Below are 24000 nucleotides of genomic sequence, written 5' to 3' on the forward strand. Positions count from 1 at the left end.
GGTGAAATGGTCGAACTCGAGGCCAAACCAAACCAATGGGTGACGTCACGATGACTACGTCCACTTCTTATATACAGTCTGTGGCAAAAACCAATCGTCATCGTGCTCCACATTTAGCTTCCCATAATATGTACGCCGTTTACCTTGTGGTCTTCTATTTCCTCTGCTGGAAAAGATGCCATACATCTGCTACAACTCACCGTTGTTCTTGCTGTGAAAAAGAAAACGAGACATGGTGGTGGTTTCAAGAGAACAGAAACGGCGATAGCTGTGTTTAGTATTCCAACATCTCCTTACTCTTGTTCGGTGGCACTACTTTGCTGGCGGCTGGCGGAGGACCCGAGCAGGCGGCGCCGTGGCCGGGCAGGTCCTTCAGGGTGACGTAGCGGCTGCAGTCCCGGCAGAGCTCGGTGCGACTCCCGCAGGCCAGACGGTGTTCGTCCAGATCTTTAGACGGCAGCTCCAGCTCGCAAAACGGACAGCTCTGCAGACGCTCCTCACACTCATCGGACTGAGAGGGCAGAGATATTAAACCCTTTACTACTGATCTGATATCAGACGCACAGCGCTGCTCTTTAGCCCACCTTGAGGAAGTTATTGGGTAAAACCGAATAGTTGCATATTCTGGGTTTCTTTGGCGTTAGAGTGGAAATGAAATGATGAACAACATAGTTTTTATATCCAGAAAGTAAAATCCTTATTTTTTAAAGTATGGTTAAAAAGGAACGGCACCCTAAATATCCTGTCTTCTCGTCCACAAGCTCCACAAACAAATGGATCCTACATTTCCCATAATGCAACAAGATCATTAGAGGTGTTTTCATATAGAGAGGCAAAGTCCCACCCTGGTTAGTCCCGGTTGGCAAATTGGCAGACATCATAATGTTGAATTTATGGCACAATTCAAACAAGGATCGAAACGTTATTTGTCTCTCGTTGTTGACTACGGGACATGTTTTTTCCAAAATAAAGTCCCGTGGTGGTCCACCAGAAAGGGGGCGGGACTACTATACTTCCCCAATACCTTTATGTCCAGGAAAACAACACCAACAGAACCGCTTCACTCACCTCGTGATCCAGGACGTGACGACGTTCCATCTTCAGGTAACACTTGGAGCATCTCACCTGCAGACAAACAGAGATTTTAAACCTGTAGAGAATACACCATCTCTCGTGTGTGTGTGTGTGTGTGTGTGTGTGTGTGTGTGTGTGTGTGTGTGTGTGTGTGTGTGTGTGTGTGTGTGTGTGTGTGTGTGTGTGTGTGTGTGTGTGTGTGTGTGTGTGTGTACCTCGGTGTGCTGCTCCTCCCTGTGTTGGTCCAGTTGGTCTCTGGGAACTGGTTCATCGCAGTCGGGACAGAGACACAGGAAGCGTCTGCAGTGAGTTTCATGCAGAGCGAAGTTTGCCTCGGCGACGTCTTTGTGGCTGAGAGAGAGAGAGAGAGAGAGAGAGAGAGAGAGAGAGAGAGAGAGAGAGAGAGAGAGAGAGATTATTCCTTTAGTATAACATATTGATGAACAGGAAGTGACGTAGAGACGCCGTACATGTCTCTGGTAGAGACCTGTCAATCACAGTGTAGCCCCGCCCCTAAAGCGTCCCCTGCTTTATGGTCTGTTTGACTCTAAATGGAGCATAATGTACTAAATGAACATCATGCTGTATTGAAGAAGACTGTAAACTAGAGATTGAGACCATAAACTCATGTTTACAATGTTTACTGAGGGAATAAATCAAGAGAGAAGTAGAGTCATTTTAGACTAGACTTCTATACAACCAGAGGAGTCGCCCCCTGGTGGACACTAGAGAGAATGCAGCTTTAACACATGAAGCTTTGGCTTCACTAGGCAGAAATCATAGAAGTCAAACAGACCATAAAGCAGGGGATGCTTTAGGGCGGGGCTACATGCTGATTGACAGGTTTCTACATCACTCCTCCTCAGTCCAGATATGGTCACTTCCTGTTCACTGGTTGCAAAAAACCAAGATGGCGACGGCCAAAATGCTGAACTCAAGGCTTCAAAAACTTCATCTTCACTCGGCAGAACCGGAGGTTGCCGCCTTCCTGGAACCAATCAATGTCTTTTGATATGAGACGCATGTTCTTATTTTGTCAAATGAATCTTAAATGAACTGTCATCCTGTGATGAGTCCAATGATAATATTCTGGATATGATCATTTTAAAGCTACTGGAAGAGGTTAAGAAGAGGTTAAGAAGTCGTTGGCGAATGCAGATTCCTCTGCATGAAGCAAGTAGTTGCTGCTGCTGCTGCTGCTGCTGCTGCTGAGGAGACTGATTTGTATTTTTGCTTTTTTTGGGCAAATTGAGAGACTTTCTGTCATTGTCCTCTGTAGCAGCTGCACTATCGCGGCTTTAAGGCATCAGTGATTTCCATTTCCTCCTAACTGTCGTTTTCCATCTAAAGGAGACTGTATCACTGTGACTTTGATTCTGAAACCAGAGTGTGTGATATTCATATGAGTTGCATCTGGACCACCTCCCTCATGTTGGTTTCTTTATCTCTTTTCCAGTCTTTCCTGCCGGCATCCTCCAGCCCACTCTCTATAACCCTGAGTTCCCACAGTAAGTAGTGTCTGCTTCGGTCCTATAGGGAGGCGCCAGCATCACCGCGGCCAACAACACCAACAACAACAACAACACAGGTCATTAACGGCTACGTTAGTCTGGCAAAGCTCTGCCTTCCCCCGAAGTCCCAAACAAACCAATTTAACTACCCACCAAGAGCTCAATTACTGAACGAGGTGCCGCTAATGGAACAGGTGTCACTGAGAGGTCCGCCTCCCTAAATCTGAGTCCGTCGAGTAATTTGATGGCGCATGAAAGTAGATAGCCCCCCCCCCCCCGTCTGACTCGATCGCTTCTATTTATCTCATTGAGCTCTTTGTGATGAGGAATTTGTGAATTAGAGTCACGGCGTTATTAGACGGAACTTTAATCAGAGCACAAAAAGACCCCCCCCCACCATTCAGAAGTACATTTAGAAAAAGGTGTGACAGATATAGAGGTATTTCATGGCCGATAATATGTTTTACAAATATATATATACAGCTGCTGAAAGGCGATGCGGCGCTTTGTGATGCGTGAAATCTTTAAAAGTCTATCATCATTACGTCAAACAAGGACCGAGTATTTTCCCCCAACAGTTCTACTCTCGTCACGGTGGAAAAGCTTTTGAAGTAACGTTTAAATCATTACGCCATTAAGCACTGAAAACTTCAAAAGTTTCTTCTTGAAATCATGAAACTGAACCGTTTTGTTCACGTAATCCCTCTGAACTGTGTTCATCTGTCCTGTTTTGAAAACCCCCTAACCCTAAATATAGAAAGTGAAAGTGACTTCATATCGTCTTCAGCAGTCGTCTGACCTCCCAGTTAAAGAGCCACACGTGGAGAAGCTACCTTAATTAAAACACTTATAACTTCATATTACCTTAGGCGGAACTTTAACAGCAACCAACGGGTCAGAGATCCCCGATGGTTCACGCCCCACGCGCTCTACACTTGATGGATTTGTGTCCAACCAGCTGAAACTTTAAACGACTTTCAGATGTAGTTTAATTAAACTCTCACCACGTGCCGCAGATGCGCGTCGCCTGTTTGTCCTCCATCTGGAAATAAACGCTGGAAATAAAGATCCGCGTGAAGACAGACAGACAGACAGACAGACAGACAGACAGAGGATCGACCCTCTGACTCGATGTTCAGTCTCAGTTCACTGAAACAGAAAGTGAAATCCTTCTGCTCCGTCACGCCATGTTCATTTTATTTAGCGCCACCTGACACAAGGTGGCGCAAATAAAAAGCAGAGAAATCTCACTCTGTAAATACGTTAAGTCTTTAAAAAACGATTATTCCACTCTGGTAAACACGTGTTAATGCAAATAATCCTCTGACCTTATGTTTCAACCTGATTACATATGTTATAACCCCTAGAAGACGTGAGAGGAAGCTCGTGATGTATTCATATATTTACATAATTAAATACTTCTGAGCTGCCATGAGGTCAGATGATGAAGATGCAAAGTCACGTCCTGTTAAGGATGTGACACTTTTAGATGTTTCTGCTGCTGAGTCGGTTTAATCAGTTGTACGATTTATTAATATAACATAAATTAACTCAGTTTAATACAAGTCCTGCAAGGTTATAATAAAAACATACTGAACTCATTGTGGATGCTGTAGTTTGCAGTGATATTAATATTAATATTAGTATCAGTATTAATATTTATGATTAGCAAAAACTCAAAATCCAAACAAGTGATTCGCCAGGTTGCGTTTTGTTTTCTAAAGAACAGTTTAAAAATTTAAAATCCTCCATAACTTCTATATATATATATATATATATATATATATACACGTGTATTTTAATAGAAATATTCTCTTGTGTTGGTATGTATCAGGATATGTCAGTGATATTTATATTCTTTTTTTAAAATCTCAGCTTTAAATAGTTTGAGTTGTTGTTTTGTTTGACCAGCAGATGGCGCTGCTTCATCATGACAGTTCTTCACGTTCCTAATCAGCTGTCTGTGCTGCTGGGTCACGTGATGAACTACAGCTGCGTGTTCTACTATCAAATACAACTAAAATAGTACAAAAATATGTATAATATGTCATAAAAACAAATCTTAATCTCCTCAGCAGCCAAACATTCACATCTGGAGAAAAGTAAATAATTCTTTATAGTTCACATTTTTGGTCTTTGTCACATGTTTCTATGTTTTGCTTTGCAGTTGATCGTTCATGTTTTTGCATTTTATTTATTTTGACCCCAAAGAGATTAAGTAAGTTCTTATTGCTGGACACATAACGCAGACCAACAATGAACACAAGTTATGTTATTTTTAAAACAACCAATGAGACGCGTGTTCCTGTGAGAAGAAAGAAAGAAAGAAAGAAAGAAAGAAAGAAAGAAAGAAAGAAAGCAAGCAACATCAAAAGAGTGACAGCGCTTCTAGACACTTGTATTGGTTTACAAAGTCTCACTCTGATATTTGATGTTCGTCCTTTATTAAAAATCAAAGCCGGCCTCTTATCTTTGATATGAATCTGTTTTTGACGTCTCCTTGGTGTCATAATCTAATGAAGTCTGAGATTCTGGTGATCGTGATCGTGATCACACTTTGAAAAAAACAACTAACTTTTAAGTTTTTGTAAGTAGATTTTATTGGATGTTAAAATGTGTCTTTATTCAGAGAGAAGCTCAAAGGGGAACTTCCACAAGAGACAGACGCCACTCACAGGGAACCGTTGGAGCGAACCATTGAGAGGCTGCGGGGGGAGCTGAGCACCAGAGCACAGGAGGAAAGACCTGGAGGACTCCAGAATGAAGGTAGTGAAGAAGTGAAGCTTCACTTCTACTGATATACAGACTTACAGTCATTTTAAAAGATGAGAACTTTATTTACCAAGAAAAAGTCACAAATAAAACTAAAATAATACAGCAATGTACAGATATACTGTTTATTACTCTCACTTATTGCCCTGGATAACTGCACGGATAATTGCATCTATAGTGTGTTGCATCGGCTGATGCCTGTGTGTGTGTGTGTGTGTGTGTGTGTGTGTGTGTGTGTGTGTGTGTGTGTGTGGGGCTCGCCGCAAAGCAAGACGCTGCATCGAGAACTCTGAGGTACCAGATGGCAGCAAAAGATTTATTTTATTAAATTTAAATTACAGTGAATTACTGTCACAGACTGGATTTTATGTGATGTCGTCGCTTTTCTGATTTATTTTTATTTGTTGATTTTACTAAATTATTTTAGTTTATTTTTATCGTATCGACCGTCTCACTGAGCTTTCTGTTATTGTTATTATTGCCTTGCTTTTACTGCATTGTCCGTCAAAGCACTTTGTAAACAGAACCAGATCCTCCAGCAGAGACCTGGTCCACCGTGGACAGACCCAGATCCTCCAGCAGAGACCTGGTCCACTGTGGACAGACCCAGATCCTCCAGCAGAGACCTGGTCCACCGTGGACAGACCCAGATCCGGCTTCATCTGCAGTCTTGGACCTGCAGTCGGAGCTCCGGAGGGAGGAGGAGAGCTCAGCACCGTCTCCTCCTCCTCCTCCTCCTCCTCCTTCTCCTCCTCCAGGAGCAGAGCTTCTCCTCTCTGCTGGAGACCCAGGACATATTGCTGGAGACCCGCTGGAGGGAAGGGAGGCAACGGGAGAACCAGAACCAGGACTGAGAGGGTTCAGACTGCCAGACTCTGCTGCAGTAGAATGAGAGGTTTTCTAAAGGGACTCTGGTGCTCAGAAACACTCCCACTTTAGTCCACAGGGGGCACCAGAATCGCCACCAAATGACTTCAGTGATAAACACTACTCTGAGGCCTCTGTCATTGGCCAGCATCGTGCATTAGCTTTGTTTTAAGTTGAACACATTTGAAAACACATATGTCCTGAAATGGTGTGCTCTTCAAACAGCCCATGCTGGAGGCTGCTCCCTGTTCACAGTGCACCTCCAGACAGGACCAGGGCTTCATCTGGCAGACTGATTGTAACTGATTTAACTGGTGATCTTTATGAGCCGCCCCTCCGGTTTGCACAGCTTGTTGCATCGTAAATGTGTTGTTCTGAGTCCCACTGTCCATGGAAACGTGAGGCGGACTGGGAGAGGAGGAGGAGGACCAGTACCATCCAACGCTGGGAGACCAAGAGAGAGAGAGAAGAGACCCACAGCTGACCACACAATCATCACACCGATAACAAAACAACGCACCTCACACAGACGAAAGCAGCGACACACAGTGATCCTTTGTGTTTATTCAAACGTTAAACGATGACCAACAGAACAAGAAAGAGATAGCAGCCATGTGTGAAATAGCAGCTATAGAGTCAGACGTGTGTGTGCGTGTGTGTGTGTGTGTGTGTGTGTGTGTGTGTGTGTGTGTGTGTGTGTGTGTGTGTGTGTGTGTGTGTGTGTGTGTGTGTGTGTGTGTCCTCCATCTATATCGATCCAGATGTAATAATGAAACATGCACTCTCATCAAAAACAAACTGTACAACCATAACATCTGATATATTTCTCCACTGTACAAATATTCTTAGTTGGTTTTTTTTGTGCCAACAGATTATTTATACAAAAGTAATTTTTTTTTTTTTTTTTTTTTAAATAACACTGCGTAGAAATGTATGATTCTCCATCTTCTCTCTTACGTTGTTATTTGGCGAGTTAACTTAGCAGAGCCTCTTCTGTCTGCAGTAGAAATTGTTCTTAAATTTCCTCTTTTTTTAAATCGTCCGATGTTTGGTGAGCGCGTCTCCTTTGTGATTGTACTTCAGGGCTGAAGTGTTGAATGTAGATAAGAGACGCAGAAGATCCTCCGGTTGACGTCGCACTTTGCTACAAATCCTGAGAAAAAAAAACATTCACCGTTCTATTTTTTTTTTTTTTTAGTTTCTTAGAAAAGTTGGACAAATCTTTATAAACCGTACAAACACTCAACAGCAACAAGAGAGACCAAATGCAGGCAAAACGATACATCGGTGGTGATGGCTGAGCGGTGGTGGGTCGTCGCTCTCTGCGGCCACCAGAGGGCAGCGGCGCGACACAAATCAAAAACCCTCCAATAGGCGAAAGGGAAAGGACAACAGCATTTCGGCAGACGGGGGGGGGTCTCCTAAAACCTGCCGGGGACTGAAATCACTGGTTTGCTGCCGATCTGTTAGTGTCCGATACGTTTAAGTTGTTTAAGCTACAAAGAAGAGAAACTGAGGAAACATGTCGCTTAATCAAAAAGAAACGAGTAGCTTATGAATCCTATGCACGTGAGATATATCTGCTAAAATACAAAAATAGATGATTTGAAAGTAAATTTAAACATAGAAAAATATATATATAATCAAATGATATATATGCACATGATCAGTGGTCATGTGACCCATGCTTTAGATTGGTTAGTACAGACAAACGGTTGTATAGGCTTCCTAATTGAGAACGAGTGTTCTGATAATGTTATAGGCAAGAAGAGGCTTTCTGTGTCATCCTGACGGCTCCGATGATCGTGATGATGGAGGGAGGGAGGGAGGGAGGGAGGTCACCACACGGAGCATTTGTCCGCGGGGTTCATCGGGGAGCTCTTCGGACAGTGGAAAACACGGGAAAACTCATCAAACTGGGAAACGCTGCCGATCACCCTGCAGAGGGAGGGGGGGGGGGGGGGGACACGGGGGGGACGTCCAGCAATGTTGAGATCGTGAAACATCTGCAGTCACGATGCAGCTTAAGTGCAAAAGTTCAGGCTTTTCTTTAACATTACAGCCATACACATCTTATTTAGATCTATCGGAGACATGTCTTTTTATTGTTAAATATAGTTTTTTTTGGTTTTCTTTTCATGCATCATGGTAGTTTTAATTTTCTCTCTCAAGTTAGTTAAATGTTGAACAATAGAAATGTCAGTAAACTAGTTTAATCAGCATCAGAAAAGTCAATTGTTTACTTAAAACTAAAATTTAACAATCGCAGAAATGTGATCGTACATGTTTTAAACGTCTCCATATCTGTGAGTGGGTAAACTGTACCTGTAGTGCTCCGGCGCATGTTTGTCAGTCAGCAGCTGCAGGTAGATGGACTGAGATCTCCTCTTCATGCACCAGTTCTGGAAGTACGACAACAACACAACAGTGACCCGACCCGGACACAGCTGGGCCAAAGCGGGGGACGGTCTGGCTCCCAGCGGTGGCAAGTAACGAGGTGCGTTTACTCAATTATGAGGTACTTGTACTTTTACTTTTCACATGTTCTTCTACTTCATCTCAGAGGGAAATATTATACTTCATTTAATACACTGCAGTTGTTTTAAGAGCTTTAGTCTGGCCTACTAGTTACTTTTCTGATGAAACTGAGCTTATAAAATTCGTTGTTTCAAGATCAAACCAGTGTTTAACAAAACTTTTTGTCAACCACTTGTTGTTAGCAGTTCCACCAAAGACTGATTTCCTCCTCTAAACCTCCAGTGTGTTTCCAGTCGTTTCAAAATAAACATCTGTCTTCACAGGAAACTACTTAGTTAGGTTTAGCAAAAGATTGCGGTTTGGGTTAAACCAACTACAGAAGTGGCAATACTTAAGTTAAGGAAGTTGCTTGACAAATAAATCAACGTTGACTTTATGTTGATGGTCTCCTGATGGTCTCCTACCGCGGTCTTTAGACCTCCTGGTTCATGATTACATGGATTTCATTAATAAATAGCTGTTTAAGTCGCAAAGAAGTAAAATGATCCAATATCTCATAAAAAGCAAAGATTAAAGAAAATATATTGTGCAGAACTTGAAGGAGCCAGCCCCTAGTTTGGCAACCTCTGGACGAAACTACATAACTAGCTCCACCTCGAACAGCTGCGACAGTTAAATGCTACAAATGCATTGATTAATTAGTGTTGTTTTAATGTAATACAATATATTTTATATGGATGTTTGCACGTATGCTGTACATGGTTTTCACATCACTTCCCCGTGGCAAGAGTTTTAAAGTTGAAAGCTAAAAACACTGCAAATTGCATTAAAAAGTGTGTCTAGATTTTCTGTTACATTAAGCCATGAATTTCAATGAAACCACTGCGTTTCAATGATAGTGGTAATAGTTACAAGGAGCAGGGGTGGTCTGGTGCTTGGAGCCACTGCGCCGTCATCAACGCTGCGTTTTTCTGCGATCCGTCCAACGGTTAACGCATCCATCAGCTAATGCTGGGATAATACATAACTCCTACCTGCTCCCTGTGAGCCGGCGCTCCGGCGGAGAGCGGCAGCTAAAATGATTCAACATGTAAATGTAATGAAAGACGATAGCGTAAAACAACCACCGGGAGGCTTCTGTACCTGTGCAAAGGCAATGAAGACCAGCTGTTCGTGTGTGTATTTGAGCCCAGGCAGCGGCCTCTCAGGTCCATGTTCCCTCACCCACTTCTGATACGCCTGGAGAGAGAGAGAGAGAGAGAGAGAGAGAGAGAGAGAGAGAGAGAGAGAGAGAGAGAGAGAGAGAGAGAGAGAGAGAGAGCACATAACTTCATTATAACCACAAACATCATGGTTGGCCTTAATCAGTTATAAAATAAAGTTTCATAAAATAAAACGGACAGTTATTTTTCAGCAACAAAACCGCAAACAGTTTTGTTTAAACAACAAAACCACTATGAAGAAACCACAACACGGTGTCAAAGACCGGTCTTCTGGCTGAAAGTCCAGTTTGTTTGACTATTTCACAAACTGAACATGATATTGGGCTGGATTCATATGAACAGGCGTTATGACACTATTGCTGCGTTTTGATATTATGATTTATTTAGAAGCATCCACTCATCCCTTTGCACTTTTGTTTCTGCATGCAAAAAAAAAAGAACCTTTCTAACTTCAAAATAGACCCCTGACCCGCTCAATATAGAACTGAATCATGTAGAATCACAGATCCTTTACTGTCCAGTCAAATACACAGAAAACAAGGGATTTATCCTTTTTCATACTAAATGAAGAAAAGTAGTTTATGAAGACTAAAGACATATTTTCAGGTGCTACTGACACAGTTTGTGAAGCCATGCAGCCACAGTGTTTGTCCATTGATGGCTTCCAATATTACTTACGTAGTACGACAGTTTGAGCCCTCCCATGTCTGCTATGTTCTCCCCCAGCGTCAGACGACCGTTCACCTAGACACACAGAAAGGAAACTTCTGAAACGCCGAAAGGTCTTAAAGTCTCTGCCCCTATACTTCTGTGCTAGTATGTACATGTACTTCAAGGATGTACTTCAAACCTGGATCTAGGGTGTGATGAAAAGACATTTTAAGAAAGGTTCTACATTTTTAGGAAATTTGCTTCCTACCAAGAGTTAGAGACATCATAATTTTTTTTGTTCATCTCTGTTGTTTGTTCGCTAAATATGAAGCTGGAGTCGGGAGACTGTCACTTTAGCTTAGCATAAAAACTGGAAACAGCTAGCCTGTTAGCTTAGTCTGCACAAAAACCAAAGAGTTACAAGTTAAGTCCCCGGACAACGCAGCCTATCTGTTTTCACCGCTTCCAGTTTTTATGCTAAGCTAAGCTAGCTAAGCTACTAGCCTGCTGGTTTTAGCTTCATATTTACCATCAGAGAGTGGTATCAATCTACTCGTCTAACTCTCAGAAAGTGAACAAGCGTATTTTACAAAATGTCAAGCCAATACTTTACATTTGACCATTCAAATAAAAATAGAAAATACAACATTTAGTGTTTTTACAAGGGTGGCTCTCCCGCAAATTTAGATTTGTACTTCTTTAAAGCTTTGTTTGAAACCGGAATGGTCAAAATTGAAGCAGCAGAAGCCGAGATAGCCGAGACCCTATATTATGTTATAGGGTCGGGGTTCTCCGTCACACATCGTGAAGCGCAATCCGAGATAACCCCGATGACATCACTGTGACATCATCGACATGTTGTTGACCACTATAAAAATGAAGGAAGACGAAATTGGCGAAGTGCTCCTTTAAGGGAACATCCACGTAATCAAGCGTAGCTATTTGTAATCTGCACATATTGCAAAAGTCTTCCACAGATGATGTAATCAGCAAGAACAATAAATCAAGCTGCATCACATTAGAGACGGACACAGACTTGCTGATACATGGTTTTAAACATAAATATCAGCTGACCCATCTATGAAATGATTGTTTGTGCAGTGTGTGTGTGTGTGTGCGTGTGTGTGTGTGTGTGTAGACCAACCCTCTGGTTGTAAACGGTGAAGTTATCGTAGAGCTTGACGATGCATTCGGCCTTCTTCTGGAACTTCCTGTAGGACTCCTCTGTCCACCACTGTTTGAGATTGCCGTGGCGGTCATACTGGCCCCCTGGGGACATGAACCATTGCATCACTAAGATGAAAGGCAAAAGGGCAAGGAGGGGGGGGGGGCAGTGTTAGCGTGGAGACAACACAACCTGCAACTTTCCTTCACAGTCCAAAAAAGCTGCCCAGCACGGCATCTTTGAAGCCCTTCTTTTTGTCGTCGTTGCTGCGGGAGTCAAACCATTAGGAGGCAAAAACGTTGTCTGGATAACCTTGGCTGATGTATTCAGTTCAAGAACTTTTCCAGCAAAATAAAAGTAAAATAACCGTTTGACTGGTAGGTGTGTGAACTACCAGCTTCTTTGGCAAAGATATTCCAGTGGGCAGACATATTTAAAAGTCTTCTGAAGTGTCTGAAAGGGCAGCACTTTTGACTGGAAATGAAAGTCAGAGATTGTGGCTCAAAATAGTCTTTTTTTTTAAGGGTAGATCCTAAAGAATTACACAAATCATCAGGGGACCCTTTGCTGCTTCTGTGGAATAGAGGGAGGACTCGAAATGGGTGAAAGCATGGGGCGTATGGGGCGTTGTTGTGATGGATTATAGGCGAAGAGGTTGTAAATTCTTACCCCAGTCATCATATCCATGCGTTAGCTCATGGCCAATGATCGCTCCTATTCCTCCGTAGTTCAGAGACCTGGCAGCAGGGAAGAGAAATGTGGACCATTACACAAAACTAAAGCTTTCTAGGTATCTACAGTAAAGGTGCTTTGAAAAGTCCTTGTATTGTTGATAGCAAGACGATGCCATTTTGAAAGAAAATCACCCTTGATCAAGGTGCTACAGTCGCACTCGGTCTGGACTGGACTGGACCGGTCTGACCACGTTGGTATTAATCCCACTGCTCTTCTTGGCAAGACCCGCCCTGTGCAGCATTCGAGCGCTAGGATTGGCCAGGCCTCAATGCTTCCATGGATTCATAACCACGCACTATGTTAATTAGCTAATTGTATTGTTACAAAGCAAAATCTAAAAAGTTTTCTGACATTGACTCAGTTTGCTGACTGGGTGACTCTTCTCTAGTTGTGCTACGGTTATGCTATATTTACATTTCTACAATTAATCTGCAATTGCCACAGTGGCCAATGTTCAGCAAAAGGTACTTAGTTTCGTTATAAAACAACACTACGCTTTACTTTCAATAAAATTGTATATGTATAGCCAAATATCACATATCACAAATTTGCCTCGGAGGACTTTACAATCCGTTTTTGGAACCTCACATCGGAAAAGGAAAAAGGTCTGTTGAATATGAAGCTAGATCCAAGAAGCAGTTAGCTTACCATAAAACACTGGAAACTTGGGAAAGCGCTAGCCTGGCTCTTGGTTTTTGTATAAAGTAAACAAACGAGATATAACATGTTAATTACTGCGCTTTATAGTTGCTTTTAGGTGGATTTTGTTTCCTTTGGACAGAGCCAGGCTAGCATGTTTTCCCCATCCTTTATGCTAAGCTAAGGTAAGCTAAGCATCTCCTGACAGAAGCGTGGCATTGATGTGGGTCTTTCTGAGAGAAATCAAAGATTCGAAACTCATGCACGTTGTACACCGCTTTAGAGGCCGTCGCTTATCATGAAATTGGAGATATTCGCATTTGTTCTAATGTAGAAACATATGGTTTAACGTTACTTGCTTGACAGATGCCCAAAAGTAGATCTGTGCTCATCCACTTACTGGAGAACAAAGCAATATGCCGTTTGACTGATTTCAGTCGTCTCATCACAGACAGCTCTGTGGCTTTCTTCCCTCGTTTTGTCCCGTTGTCCTCATTGCTAATTCTGCTCAGCCGAGCCAGTTAAAATGCAAGTTGCACTCGGGATCTAATTTCAGGTCCATGTGGCTCAGATTGGTATTGAATAAACTAAAAAAAAAAAAAAAAAAAAAAAAAAAAGCTCAATGCCACATTTTTTTTTCCTGCTCACACTGATTAGAAAACATCTGTTTTACATGTGAGGGAAAATCCGCATTGGGACCTTTCCGGCTGCAGTGTGAGCATAAATCTTAATTTCCCAAGTCGTTGAAAACAAAACGCAACACCCCCATAACACGTCCCCGCAAGCTGCTTGTGTCCCCGATGCTTCCAAAAAGCAGCGGGTCGCTCAACCTCTCCTTGACCCTGGGCCGAAGCTCGAGTGCTGTCTTTCGCGCCACATGCAGATATAGAGAAGGATGAAAGGGCAGACTCGGGGCTATTCACATGGCTACATCTGAAAATGACTTTCTGACAGCTAGTCGATACGCTGCCTCACACCGGGCCTGACTCCCCTGCTAAACTAACTGGCTGATTGAAGCTTCATTATACTCGTGGTGGTGGAGGTGGAGAGGTGTGTGTGTGTGTGTGTGTGTGTGTGTGTGTGTGTGTGGGAGTGAGAGAGTTTATGGGAGGTTAGGGCTACTGCAGTAATAACTTCAAGGAGACAGGTACACACACACACACAGTCATGTTTTCATGACTTTTGGGGACATTTCATTTCCCGGAGACTTACCATGACCATAACCGCTACCAGCCTAATCTTAACCCTTACCCTCATCTTAACCTGAGACCGACTCTTCACCCTAAAATTTAATGATTTTTTTTTTAATGGGGACGAGCAATTTGTCCCCGTTCGTACCCCAAAAACCGCCGGTCCCCACAATGTATCTTTAACATCTACAAGACTTGCCCACACACACACATACACTTTACCATATGATTAATTCATATTGATTAGCATGTGTGGCAGCAGGTAGTACAAGTAGTGGTGGTGATCACCTCTAATGAAGACATAGAAGTGTTAGCTATTGTTAAACTGCTAATTGAAGAGTGAGTGTGTGTGTGTGTGTGTGTGTGTGTGTGTGTGTGTGTGTGTGTGTGTGGCTACTTGGGGGAGTTGGTATGAATACAGGAGGTGCAGCAATTTGGACCGTTGTATTTACTGGCTTTGAATAATACTCAATACTGGCAGCAGTAGGTTTGCCCCTCAGTGAGGAGCTTTGGTTAACAAAGGGTATGTGGAGAAAAAAAAAAGAAGGTAGTTGTTCGCCTGCTCATTCCTCAGAGCTGCGGTGCTTTGGTTTCTAACTGGCCATTTTCTAAACCACGCCAAGAGAATGTTGTAGATTACTTTTATACCTTCCAGGCAGCCGTTTGGTTTGAGTTCATGCCAGCATTGTATGAAAATCAGCGTGCAGAGAGTTTAATTTTACTTGTGACAGGTAATTCATCACTGAAAACAATCCGTTTTTGTTGGAGTGTTCAATGTCCATCTTCGCAAATTCTCTGCTTAATTTTTTTTTCATGTAATAACCATGGGAACCTTTTTCAAAACAGCAGCATACCCATGTTAATAATAAAAGTAGTCAATGGATTGTTTTACACACAGGAAGTCAAATAATACATTCATGGTTTGACTTTGATAGATGGTCAGGAGTCATAATTAATAATTTACAACAGTATAATTTATAAAAGTATATATACACAGTTTATAAATTATGGAGTAAAACAACCTTTGAAGCGTTAGAGAAAGGTAGAAATACAGTGATTGTTTTTCAGATGGAGTTTGTATCAAACCTCAATACCTTTTTTGGTCCAGACTGAAATTAAATGTTAAATGTGTAAATTACTTAGAGCAAGTATTAGATGTCTGGTCAGACTTGTAATTTGTAAGAAAACACTTGAGAAGTTTGACCTCTTTTGCTTAATGAAACCTTTTTTTTGTTTGTTTATATTTCTCAAAGTGAAGTATGGAAGCAAGTAATTGCCATTATACCTAATTTTGGAATTTAATCACAGCAGATTACTTAATGTTGAGATTTAAACACCAACACTGTTTTGTTTTGTTTGTTCTTTGGCTCTGCCCTATGTAAAGCGTCTTTGGGCACTTAGAAAAGCACCATATAAAATTAAAGTATTATTATTATTATTATTAACACTGATGCACTGAAATATTTTACTTTGAAAACCATCTGTCTGAATTCACGTGGTCGGGATTCTGGTCGAAAAAAGTCAGTTTCAAGTTGTGCAATTTCAAAAACTTTGTTCAGGTATACATACCGTTTTTATTTTTGTGTTCACAAGTTCAAATGGAGGATTTAAGTTCTCAGTATTCAAAACCTATATTCAAGTTTCTTTTGGTTCAATTCAGATGTAAAAATTAAAGTTGAGTCAAAATATCCGCTTGCTTAAATGCGCCAGATCAAATTCAGACTCCTTCCAGGGTACCAAAGATAAGCAATGAAGCCTGGATCGCAGTGACATTTCACTGCAACAACCTAAATTAAAAATAAAATTTCAACATTAAGTATGCGGTAGTGATTAACAAAGTCATTGTTTTGCAACTCTCAAGTCTTTTTGCTCAAGTCCAAAGTCAAATCCCAACTTGTTTCCAGTCTTAAACAAGTCATAATACTACAATTAGTTTTTAGTTGAGCCCTTCTTAGTCGGTGTACTCGCACAAAATCATCTTTCGTATAATATTTTTTCCCAACTAGTGTTCAGTGACGCAACACAAGTTTTTCATGGTCAAGTACATCTGAAGGAGTTAAGCGTCGTCTTGTTGGGAATGAAAAACGTTGAAGTTACTTCAAAGATAACTATAAATCTTAAGGCTCGGGAGAAGATATCAAGTGTTTTCAAGTCTAAAAGCGTACATCTACGCAGAGTCGTTGGTGTTAAAGCTTGTTTTGCTTTTTTCAAGTAGAGTCTTATGTCATGAAATTCGTGTCTCGAGTCAGTGGTGTGACTCGAGTCAGTCGTGTGACTCGAGGCCATATCTCCGGTGATTACATTTCAAAATTGTGCATTTAGTCGTTGATGAAATTCAAATAATCATGGCAGTTATTTGCTTCTATATTAGGTGTAGTTGTTGGTGTTGTTATCAACACTAGTATTAACACATTTCAGCCCTGGTGGGCTACTTTTGAAGTTTTCAGTGCTTAATGGCGTAATGATTTAAACGTTACTTCAAAAGCTTTTCCACCGTGACGAGAGTAGAACTGTTGGGGGAAAATACTCGGTCCTTGTTTGACGTAATGATGATAGAGTTTTAAAGATTTCACGCATCACAAAGCGCCGCATCGCCTTTCAGCAGCTGTATATATATATTTGTAAAACATATTATCGGCCATGAAATACCTCTATATCTGTCACACCTTTTTCTAAATGTACTTCTGAATGGTGGGGGGGGGTCTTTTTGTGCTCTGATTAAAGTTCCGTCTAATAACGCCGTGACTCTAATTCACAAATTCCTCATCACAAAGAGCTCAATGAGATAAATAGAAGCGATCGAGTCAGACGGGGGGGGGGGGGCTATCTACTTTCATGCGCCATCAAATTACTCGACGGACTCAGATTTAGGGAGGCGGACCTCTCAGTGACACCTGTTCCATTAGCGGCACCTCGTTCAGTAATTGAGCTCTTGGTGGGTAGTTAAATTGGTTTGTTTGGGACTTCGGGGGAAGGCAGAGCTTTGCCAGACTAACGTAGCCGTTAATGACCTGTGTTGTTGTTGTTGTTGGTGTTGTTGGCCGCGGTGATGCTGGCGCCTCCCTATAGGACCGAAGCAGACACTACTTACTGTGGGAACTCAGGGTTATAGAGAGTGGGCTGGAGGATGCCGGCAGGAAAGACTGGAAAAGAGATAAAGAAACCAACATGAGGGAGGTGGTCCAGATGCAACTCATATGAATATCACACACTCTGGTTTCAGAATCAAAGTCACAGTGATACAGTCTCCTTTAGATGGAAAACGACAGTTAGGAGGAAATGGAAATCACTGATGCCTTAAAGCCGCGATAGTGCAGCTGCTACAGAGGACAATGACAGAAAGTCTCTCAATTTGCCCAAAAAAAGCAAAAATACAAATCAGTCTCCTCAGCAGCAGCAGCAGCAACTACTTGCTTTATGCAGAGGAATCTGCATTCGCCAACGACTTCTTAACCTCTTCTTAACCTCTTCCAGTAGCTTTAAAATGATCATATCCAGAATATTATCATTGGACTCATCACAGGATGACAGTTAATTTGAGATTCATTTGACAAAATAAGAACATGCGTCTCATATCAAAAGATGCAAAAGATTGTAGTGGTGAAGAACTATTTAATGGACTGATAATTTACTATCTACATTTTGATAATTGATTGGTTCCAGCAAGAACCAATCTCGGTTCTGCTGAGTGAAGACGAAGGGGAAGTGTGTTAAAGCTGCATTCTCTCTAGTGTCCACCAGGGGGCGACTCCTCTGGTTGTATAGAAGTCTAGTCTAAAATGACTCTACTTCTCTCTTGATTTATTCCCTCAGTAAACATTGTAAACATGAGTTTATGGTCTCAATCTCTAGTTTCCAGTCTTCCTTCAACATTCATGCTCCCCAGAGGATTCCTCTTCCTGTGAAATCTACAAGAAGGTTTAACAAAAAGTATTGGTACAGCCGTTCATGTTCCCCTCAGGATGAATTGTAATGAATCTTAAGAACTTTGGTGATCCTCTGACTTTTCCCAGTGGATCTATCTGCATTACTTCCCATCAGCCTCAGCTTAAGCTTAAACAGATTCTGCATTGTTATGCAAAAAAATACAGATTAGTAAAGGGAAACTACCTTTAGAGAAGAATGTTTACCGAATTTCCTTTTTAATTGTTAACACCGTTAGAGCGAGAACAGTTGTAACCAAGGATATTGGTCATTCTTTAAAGATACTATTTAAAAAAGAAAAGAAAAAAGAAAACGCACGTGACAGAATTTGAGATAAAAAGCCACTATTGTTCTATTCTTATGCAGAACCTGTCGGCATATTATATTACCGGAAACGCTCTGGTTTCCGTTTGTAGTCCAAGTAGTATTGACCAATCACGTTGGAGCAGGCTTCTCTAACAAATAACAAATATCTAAAATGTTTGTTGTGCATTCATGGCTGGAGTGCCAATGCCGTCTCGCCATCTTTTGGCGTCTCCAACAGTTGTTAAGATTATAATCGTGAGTCCAGTTCTGCCGACAACGATAGTTTGTGAAATGTCCGGATCGGTCTAGTCTACCTCGAGTCCCCCCCGGGGGATTGGCCTCAGCTGTACTTTGTATTTACAAAGTTCTGTTTGCTGCCTTTAATTGAACCAGATTCAAGGATATTAATCAATTTCCTGCATTTCTGCATTTCACTACTGTATCTTATTTTCTCACACTGCTTTTTAGTGTTTTAATGACTGTTTTTAATGTTTCAATGAATGTTCTTAATTGTTTTTAAATCTCTTTTTCTTGTGCCTTATGTTTTGATGTTTTTAATGGTTTTATGTGAAGCACTTTGAATTACCTTGTTGTTGAAATGTGCTCTACAAATAAACTTGCCTGGTGCTAATATGCAAATGTTAGCATGCTGACATGCTGAACTAGGATGGTGTTAGCATGTTAGCATTGTAATTTAGCACAAAGCAGTACAGCCTCTCTTAGCTGCAGGCGGCTGTAGACTCTTTGTTCATATTTTTTATGGATGAATCAAATAATCTAAAAAAAAATAGTTAAATTAATTTGGTAATTTCAATAATTAGGATGTAGTCGTACAAGTATGATGATAGTTCGGATTTAACATAAGTCACTTTTTTTATTTGAAAAAAAAAATTACTTTTAATTAAATCTGTCTCCTTGTCTCTTTATCTTCAAACCTGAACCTGATTCTAGAAATGTAATAAAGAGATGGAGGTAAAAGCTTAAGTGGGCAAAATGAATTTGATTTAAATAACGAGAAGAGTAGGAAAGTGAGTACAGAGATGAGAGCTGAAGTGGCTGCTTGAAGTGAAGTGAAATGATGTGTGTGGGTTAAAAGAAGTGACCCAGGGGGCCCTGATGACTGTGTTTTTCTCCGACTCCTCCTGTCCTCTAGCATCAGCTTGCGAGCACGCCATTGATTTTTCCGCGAGAGATTTAATCCAGCTGGCAGGCAGACACAGACGAGCAGGCCGATCATGGTGGAAGACGAGGGGGGAGGAGGGTGAGGAAGTGGAGAGAAGGGAGGGCGGTGACAGCGCAAGGCCAGATTTGTTAAAAACTCGGGACGGTGGTGTTGCCGCTTGTTTTTTTTCCTGCAGGGGGGTATTAAAGCATGTGAGGTGCAGATCAGAGGAGACAGCGAGCGATGAGACGGAATATGATATGAGGAGGTGGACGCTTTTTTAAAAAAAAAATTATTTCCCTCTAAGCTGAATGGCATGTTTGACATGTTTGGAAAAAAACAAAACAACAACAACAAAAAAAACAGGCGTCAACTGTGGTGTAATTGCGTGTAACTAATGCTCGGTCCGTGTTGCGGTTGCAGAGTGGCAGTAGAAGAGTCACGCACTCACCCATTTGGTTCTTGTTAGGGAGGTAGTAGGCATTAAGGGCCTGAGGGGGGAGAAGCCACCTGGGGGAGAACAGTATCAAACAAACAGGGTTGTAAAAGATGGGATCCCTCACACTCACACACACACACACACACACACACACACACACACACACACACACTCTAAAATCACCAATTTACTCGAAAATACACCTGATACCTGAACAAAATCCCAAACACTTCTGTTTGTCTTTCAGTGTTTGAGGTCTCTCTCTCTCTCTTAGACACGTTGAGCCGTTTATGAAACACTTTCCGTAAGTCCACAGTTCTGCAGAATTTTGCCCAAGGGAATTACCCACAATTCATAGCAACGTGACGTTAAACACGGGGTTATTAGTGGAAGCAGCAGACGTAAACAAAGAGGATCAGCCTGGCAAATTACCTTTACTTAAAAGCACCTGGAGCCTTGGGAACGTAACTGACGTCACCTGATAAAGATGGACATTGGGATCGGGCTTCTCTCTAAACCCCCCCCCCCCCCCCCCCCCCGGTGAGAAATACTCAGTGTGTGCGGTCCCACGGCAAAAGTTCCTCCCCTCATACAAAAAAAAACAACCGGACAGTTCCTTTATAGTAATCCACTTAAAGCCAGACCAATCGATTGGCTGCAAAATCCCCACAAAATGTAACCGAGAGAGTGAGATGCCCTTGTGTTCTGTTGTGGGAGTGAAAGACTGATGGCTCTGCAGTGATGGAGAGGAGACAAAACACCGGGACGAAGAGGAAGAGGAAGAGGAGGAGTGTTTTTCTTTCTTTATTTCCCGGCGACAACACAGAGTGAGTGATGAAAGGTTCACTTTATTTTGGGCGATAAAGGAAAGGAGTGTGTGATTTAACTCTTCGGGGCGTCAAGTGTGGGCTAATGACGCCGTGGTTCTGAGCACCTCGGAATACTAATGTGACTGTAATGTGTCGTTTGTCGCGGAGACACACTCGATCCAGGGGTTCGGTTTATTTTCTGTTGTTGAGAAAATGAAACCGCATGTCCCACAGCACTTTTCATGCAGCCTGTGCCGCTGTAGATAAGTAAATCAAATGGATTTTCTCCAGCTGAGTGTGTCGATTTTGGTATCTGTTGGTTTAATTTAGAGGCGCATCAACAAATGTGTCAAACCTAAAAAAAAAAAAAGAAGGGGGACACGCGTTAGGCGTGTCAAACATATTAAGAGACGCGACCGTGGCGTCCGGCGTGAGGCCTCAGCTGCAGGAGCTCAGGCTGGATTTCATATTAGCTTTCTTTAATTGCTTCGCGTCGCGGCGTCGGTAAAGTGAGATTAACGCGAGGAGACGGTGACACTCACGCCGTCTTGTCCACTTCTTCCCGGATCTTCTTGACCGACAGCTTGATGTTGAAGTTGATGCTGTTGAGGATGTTCTTGAAATACGTCTTCTCGTCCACATCGAACTGTAAAAAAACAACAGATGTGATTGTGAGCGCCGTTACCGTTTGCTATGTATACAATACATTCTTGTATTGACAGGATTATTATTATTATTATGGAGGTTATGATTTCGGTTCAGTTTGATTGTCACATAGACTGTATAGAAGTCATCGTGACTTGACTTCGTAAATTTGCCGTCGCCATCTTGGAATACGCCCGACGTCATGTTTTTTTTTTTTTTTGCAACGGACAAACGGAAGTTACCATATTTGGAATGTGGAGAAGTGACGTAGAGACGCCGAATACGATTTGTCAATTTGATATTATATTATATATATATATATATATATATTATTGAAGAAGACTTGAAACTAGAGATTGAGACCATAAAGCCATAAAGTCAGGTTTACAATGTTTACTGAGGGAATAAATCAAGAGAGTTTTTCTTGTGTTTTCCTACCAACACGTGTCAATTTCCGCTCATTACGTACATGCAGTCTTTTCAAAATAAACTTCTGTCATCACTGGAAACAATTAAGTTAGGTTTAGGCAACAAAAAAAACGTAGGTTTAGGAAAAGAGCGTGATTTGGGTTAAAAGTGACGTTACTTAAGTGAGTTATGTGACAAATAAATCAGCTTTAACTTCTCGTTCTCTGAACGCTGTGTAAGATTAGTCTGAACTATCACTTAGCAAAAGAGTAAGTTGCTAATTAGCTGTTAGCGGCCCAGAGTCCTGCGGCGTGTCTGGCTAACAGCGCTAACTGCTAACGGGGCTAAACGCACTGCAGGACTAGAATAGGACAGAATAGTGAACCTCAGATGTCTTCACAGAGCCTGTGAAACTGTAGAACAGCATAAAGGAAAACACTAAGCACCTCAGAACTGCAGCAGTAAATGCTCCTTCCCTACTTTGAGCACCTCCTCCAGGATGCACCCCCCCCCCCCACTTTCACAGGTTTCCAAACGGGATTACACCTTTCACCTTTCCCTCCCACATTTAAACTCATTCCACTCGTCCCAAGATGTTCAGCACATGTATCTGTTTATACCGTTGCCCCCCCCACCCCCCACCCCCTCTTTTGACAGCTGAGGTTCTACATCCACCTCCTGGTTGCATCAACATACTTGAAGTGTGATATTTATTCGAGCGGTCTCAGCTGTGTGCCTCGGGTTCATTCACCCCTGCGCATCATGTATTGTTCTTTGCTCCATCTGAATACAATCACCCAGGTTGCATGATAATATCAGAGAAAGGGATGCTGGGAAATGGAAATTTGCTCGCGTGTGGACGGAAGGAAACGGGAAGCTCATGTGACTCACCCCGTATTCTTGATCTATGAGCTCAGGTTTGAGCATGAAGTCCGGGTATCCCGTCATCACCATCATGTGCTTCAGCTGGGAGAGAAGAAGAAGAAGAAGAAGAAGAGAGTGATGGAGGAAGTGGAGGAGAAACAACTGGTCCAACGTCACCCCACATCCACTTGTGGTAACTAATACCCCACACACACACACACACACACACACACGCACACAACTAATCAAGCAAACTCAATGTAATAGGATTACAGGGAAGCTCTTTATATTCAGCATGGGCCTCTAAAAGGATTATAACTTCAGATTGTAAAAGTATTAGACGGGATATCTCGCAGTGCAGACCCTAAATCGGCGCCACGGAGAGATCCGGATTAGACGATCCCCACTTCTCAATGTCAAGCCCTTGATGTATTCTATCACACACTTCCATCTAACCAAGCAATCAATCAAACCCCCCCGAACAAAAAAAAAAAGAAAAAAGGAATTGCAAAGGAATAATTAAATCCCTTTTTCAAATACTAATGGGATCTGACGGCGAGTGGTGTTTTGGGATGCAGAAGTGGAGTGCAGTGCTCTGAACCTTTGCCCTGGCAGCCTCCTTGGTGGCTTCATCCATCCAGTCCAGATCCTGCAGCCGGAGGTCCAGCGAGTGCTTTATGTCCTCCACCAGCTCCTGGACCTGGAGGGATTTCACACGGATTCATGAATACACTTTTATTTAGCACATAGATCATATTTCACATTAAATATTTCTCACACTAAAAAAAAAAAAGCTGCTGGTGTGATGTTGCTCCACTAGTGTGCTGTTGACATTTAAAAAGGTCGGGTCGGTAATCTTGAGAAACTAGCTAAAGCACGCTAGATTTAAAAACATTACAGGCAGGTAGAGCCAGGTCCGATCATTACACTCGGACCAAATTGATTAATTGAACAAGCTTATTTAATTCCTGCGATGGCCGTACATACCAGATTTCGTTTTTTTGTCAGAGCATAATTGATCGCTGTCAGGATGTGAAGAGAATTTTAATTAAAATATCAAAACCCTGCCTTCAATGCAAGAACTGTGTTCTTTAATACAACATTCTCGTCTTCATTCCATCTGTTATTTAGTCATATA

At 42.0% G+C, this 24000-nt stretch overlaps 2 protein-coding genes across 2 annotated transcripts in view; both read right to left on the reverse strand.

Annotated features, from left to right (window-relative positions):
* Positions 1-3747, reverse strand: part of xaf1 (XIAP associated factor 1) — a 5176-nt gene extending 1429 nt beyond the window's left edge. The window contains exons 1-5 of the mRNA XM_068706104.1: positions 3590-3747; positions 1290-1425; positions 1069-1125; positions 298-511; positions 144-211 (exon numbers count right to left, since the gene is read on the reverse strand). Coding sequence (XP_068562205.1) covers positions 144-211; positions 298-511; positions 1069-1125; positions 1290-1425; positions 3590-3627 — 513 coding nt within the window. The 5' untranslated portion in view covers positions 3628-3747. The remainder of the gene's footprint in view (positions 1-143; positions 212-297; positions 512-1068; positions 1126-1289; positions 1426-3589) is intronic.
* A 3650-nt stretch (positions 3748-7397) lies between these two features.
* LOC137869025 (endothelin-converting enzyme-like 1) overlaps positions 7398-24000 on the reverse strand; it is a 48690-nt gene continuing 32087 nt past the window's right edge. Inside the window, exons 8-18 of the mRNA XM_068706117.1 lie at positions 23464-23562; positions 22890-22964; positions 21488-21591; positions 20149-20207; positions 17397-17448; positions 12411-12478; positions 11721-11845; positions 10604-10669; positions 9846-9941; positions 8550-8626; positions 7398-8162 (exon numbers count right to left, since the gene is read on the reverse strand). Coding sequence (XP_068562218.1) covers positions 8063-8162; positions 8550-8626; positions 9846-9941; positions 10604-10669; positions 11721-11845; positions 12411-12478; positions 17397-17448; positions 20149-20207; positions 21488-21591; positions 22890-22964; positions 23464-23562 — 921 coding nt within the window. The 3' untranslated portion in view covers positions 7398-8062. The remainder of the gene's footprint in view (positions 8163-8549; positions 8627-9845; positions 9942-10603; positions 10670-11720; positions 11846-12410; positions 12479-17396; positions 17449-20148; positions 20208-21487; positions 21592-22889; positions 22965-23463; positions 23563-24000) is intronic.

The sequence above is a fragment of the Cebidichthys violaceus genome, unplaced genomic scaffold (genome assembly GCF_023349555.1).
Source record: "Cebidichthys violaceus isolate CVI_PGR_0920_01 unplaced genomic scaffold, fCebVio1.0.p SCAF_1, whole genome shotgun sequence".
NCBI classification, from domain to species: domain Eukaryota; kingdom Metazoa; phylum Chordata; class Actinopteri; order Perciformes; family Stichaeidae; genus Cebidichthys; species Cebidichthys violaceus.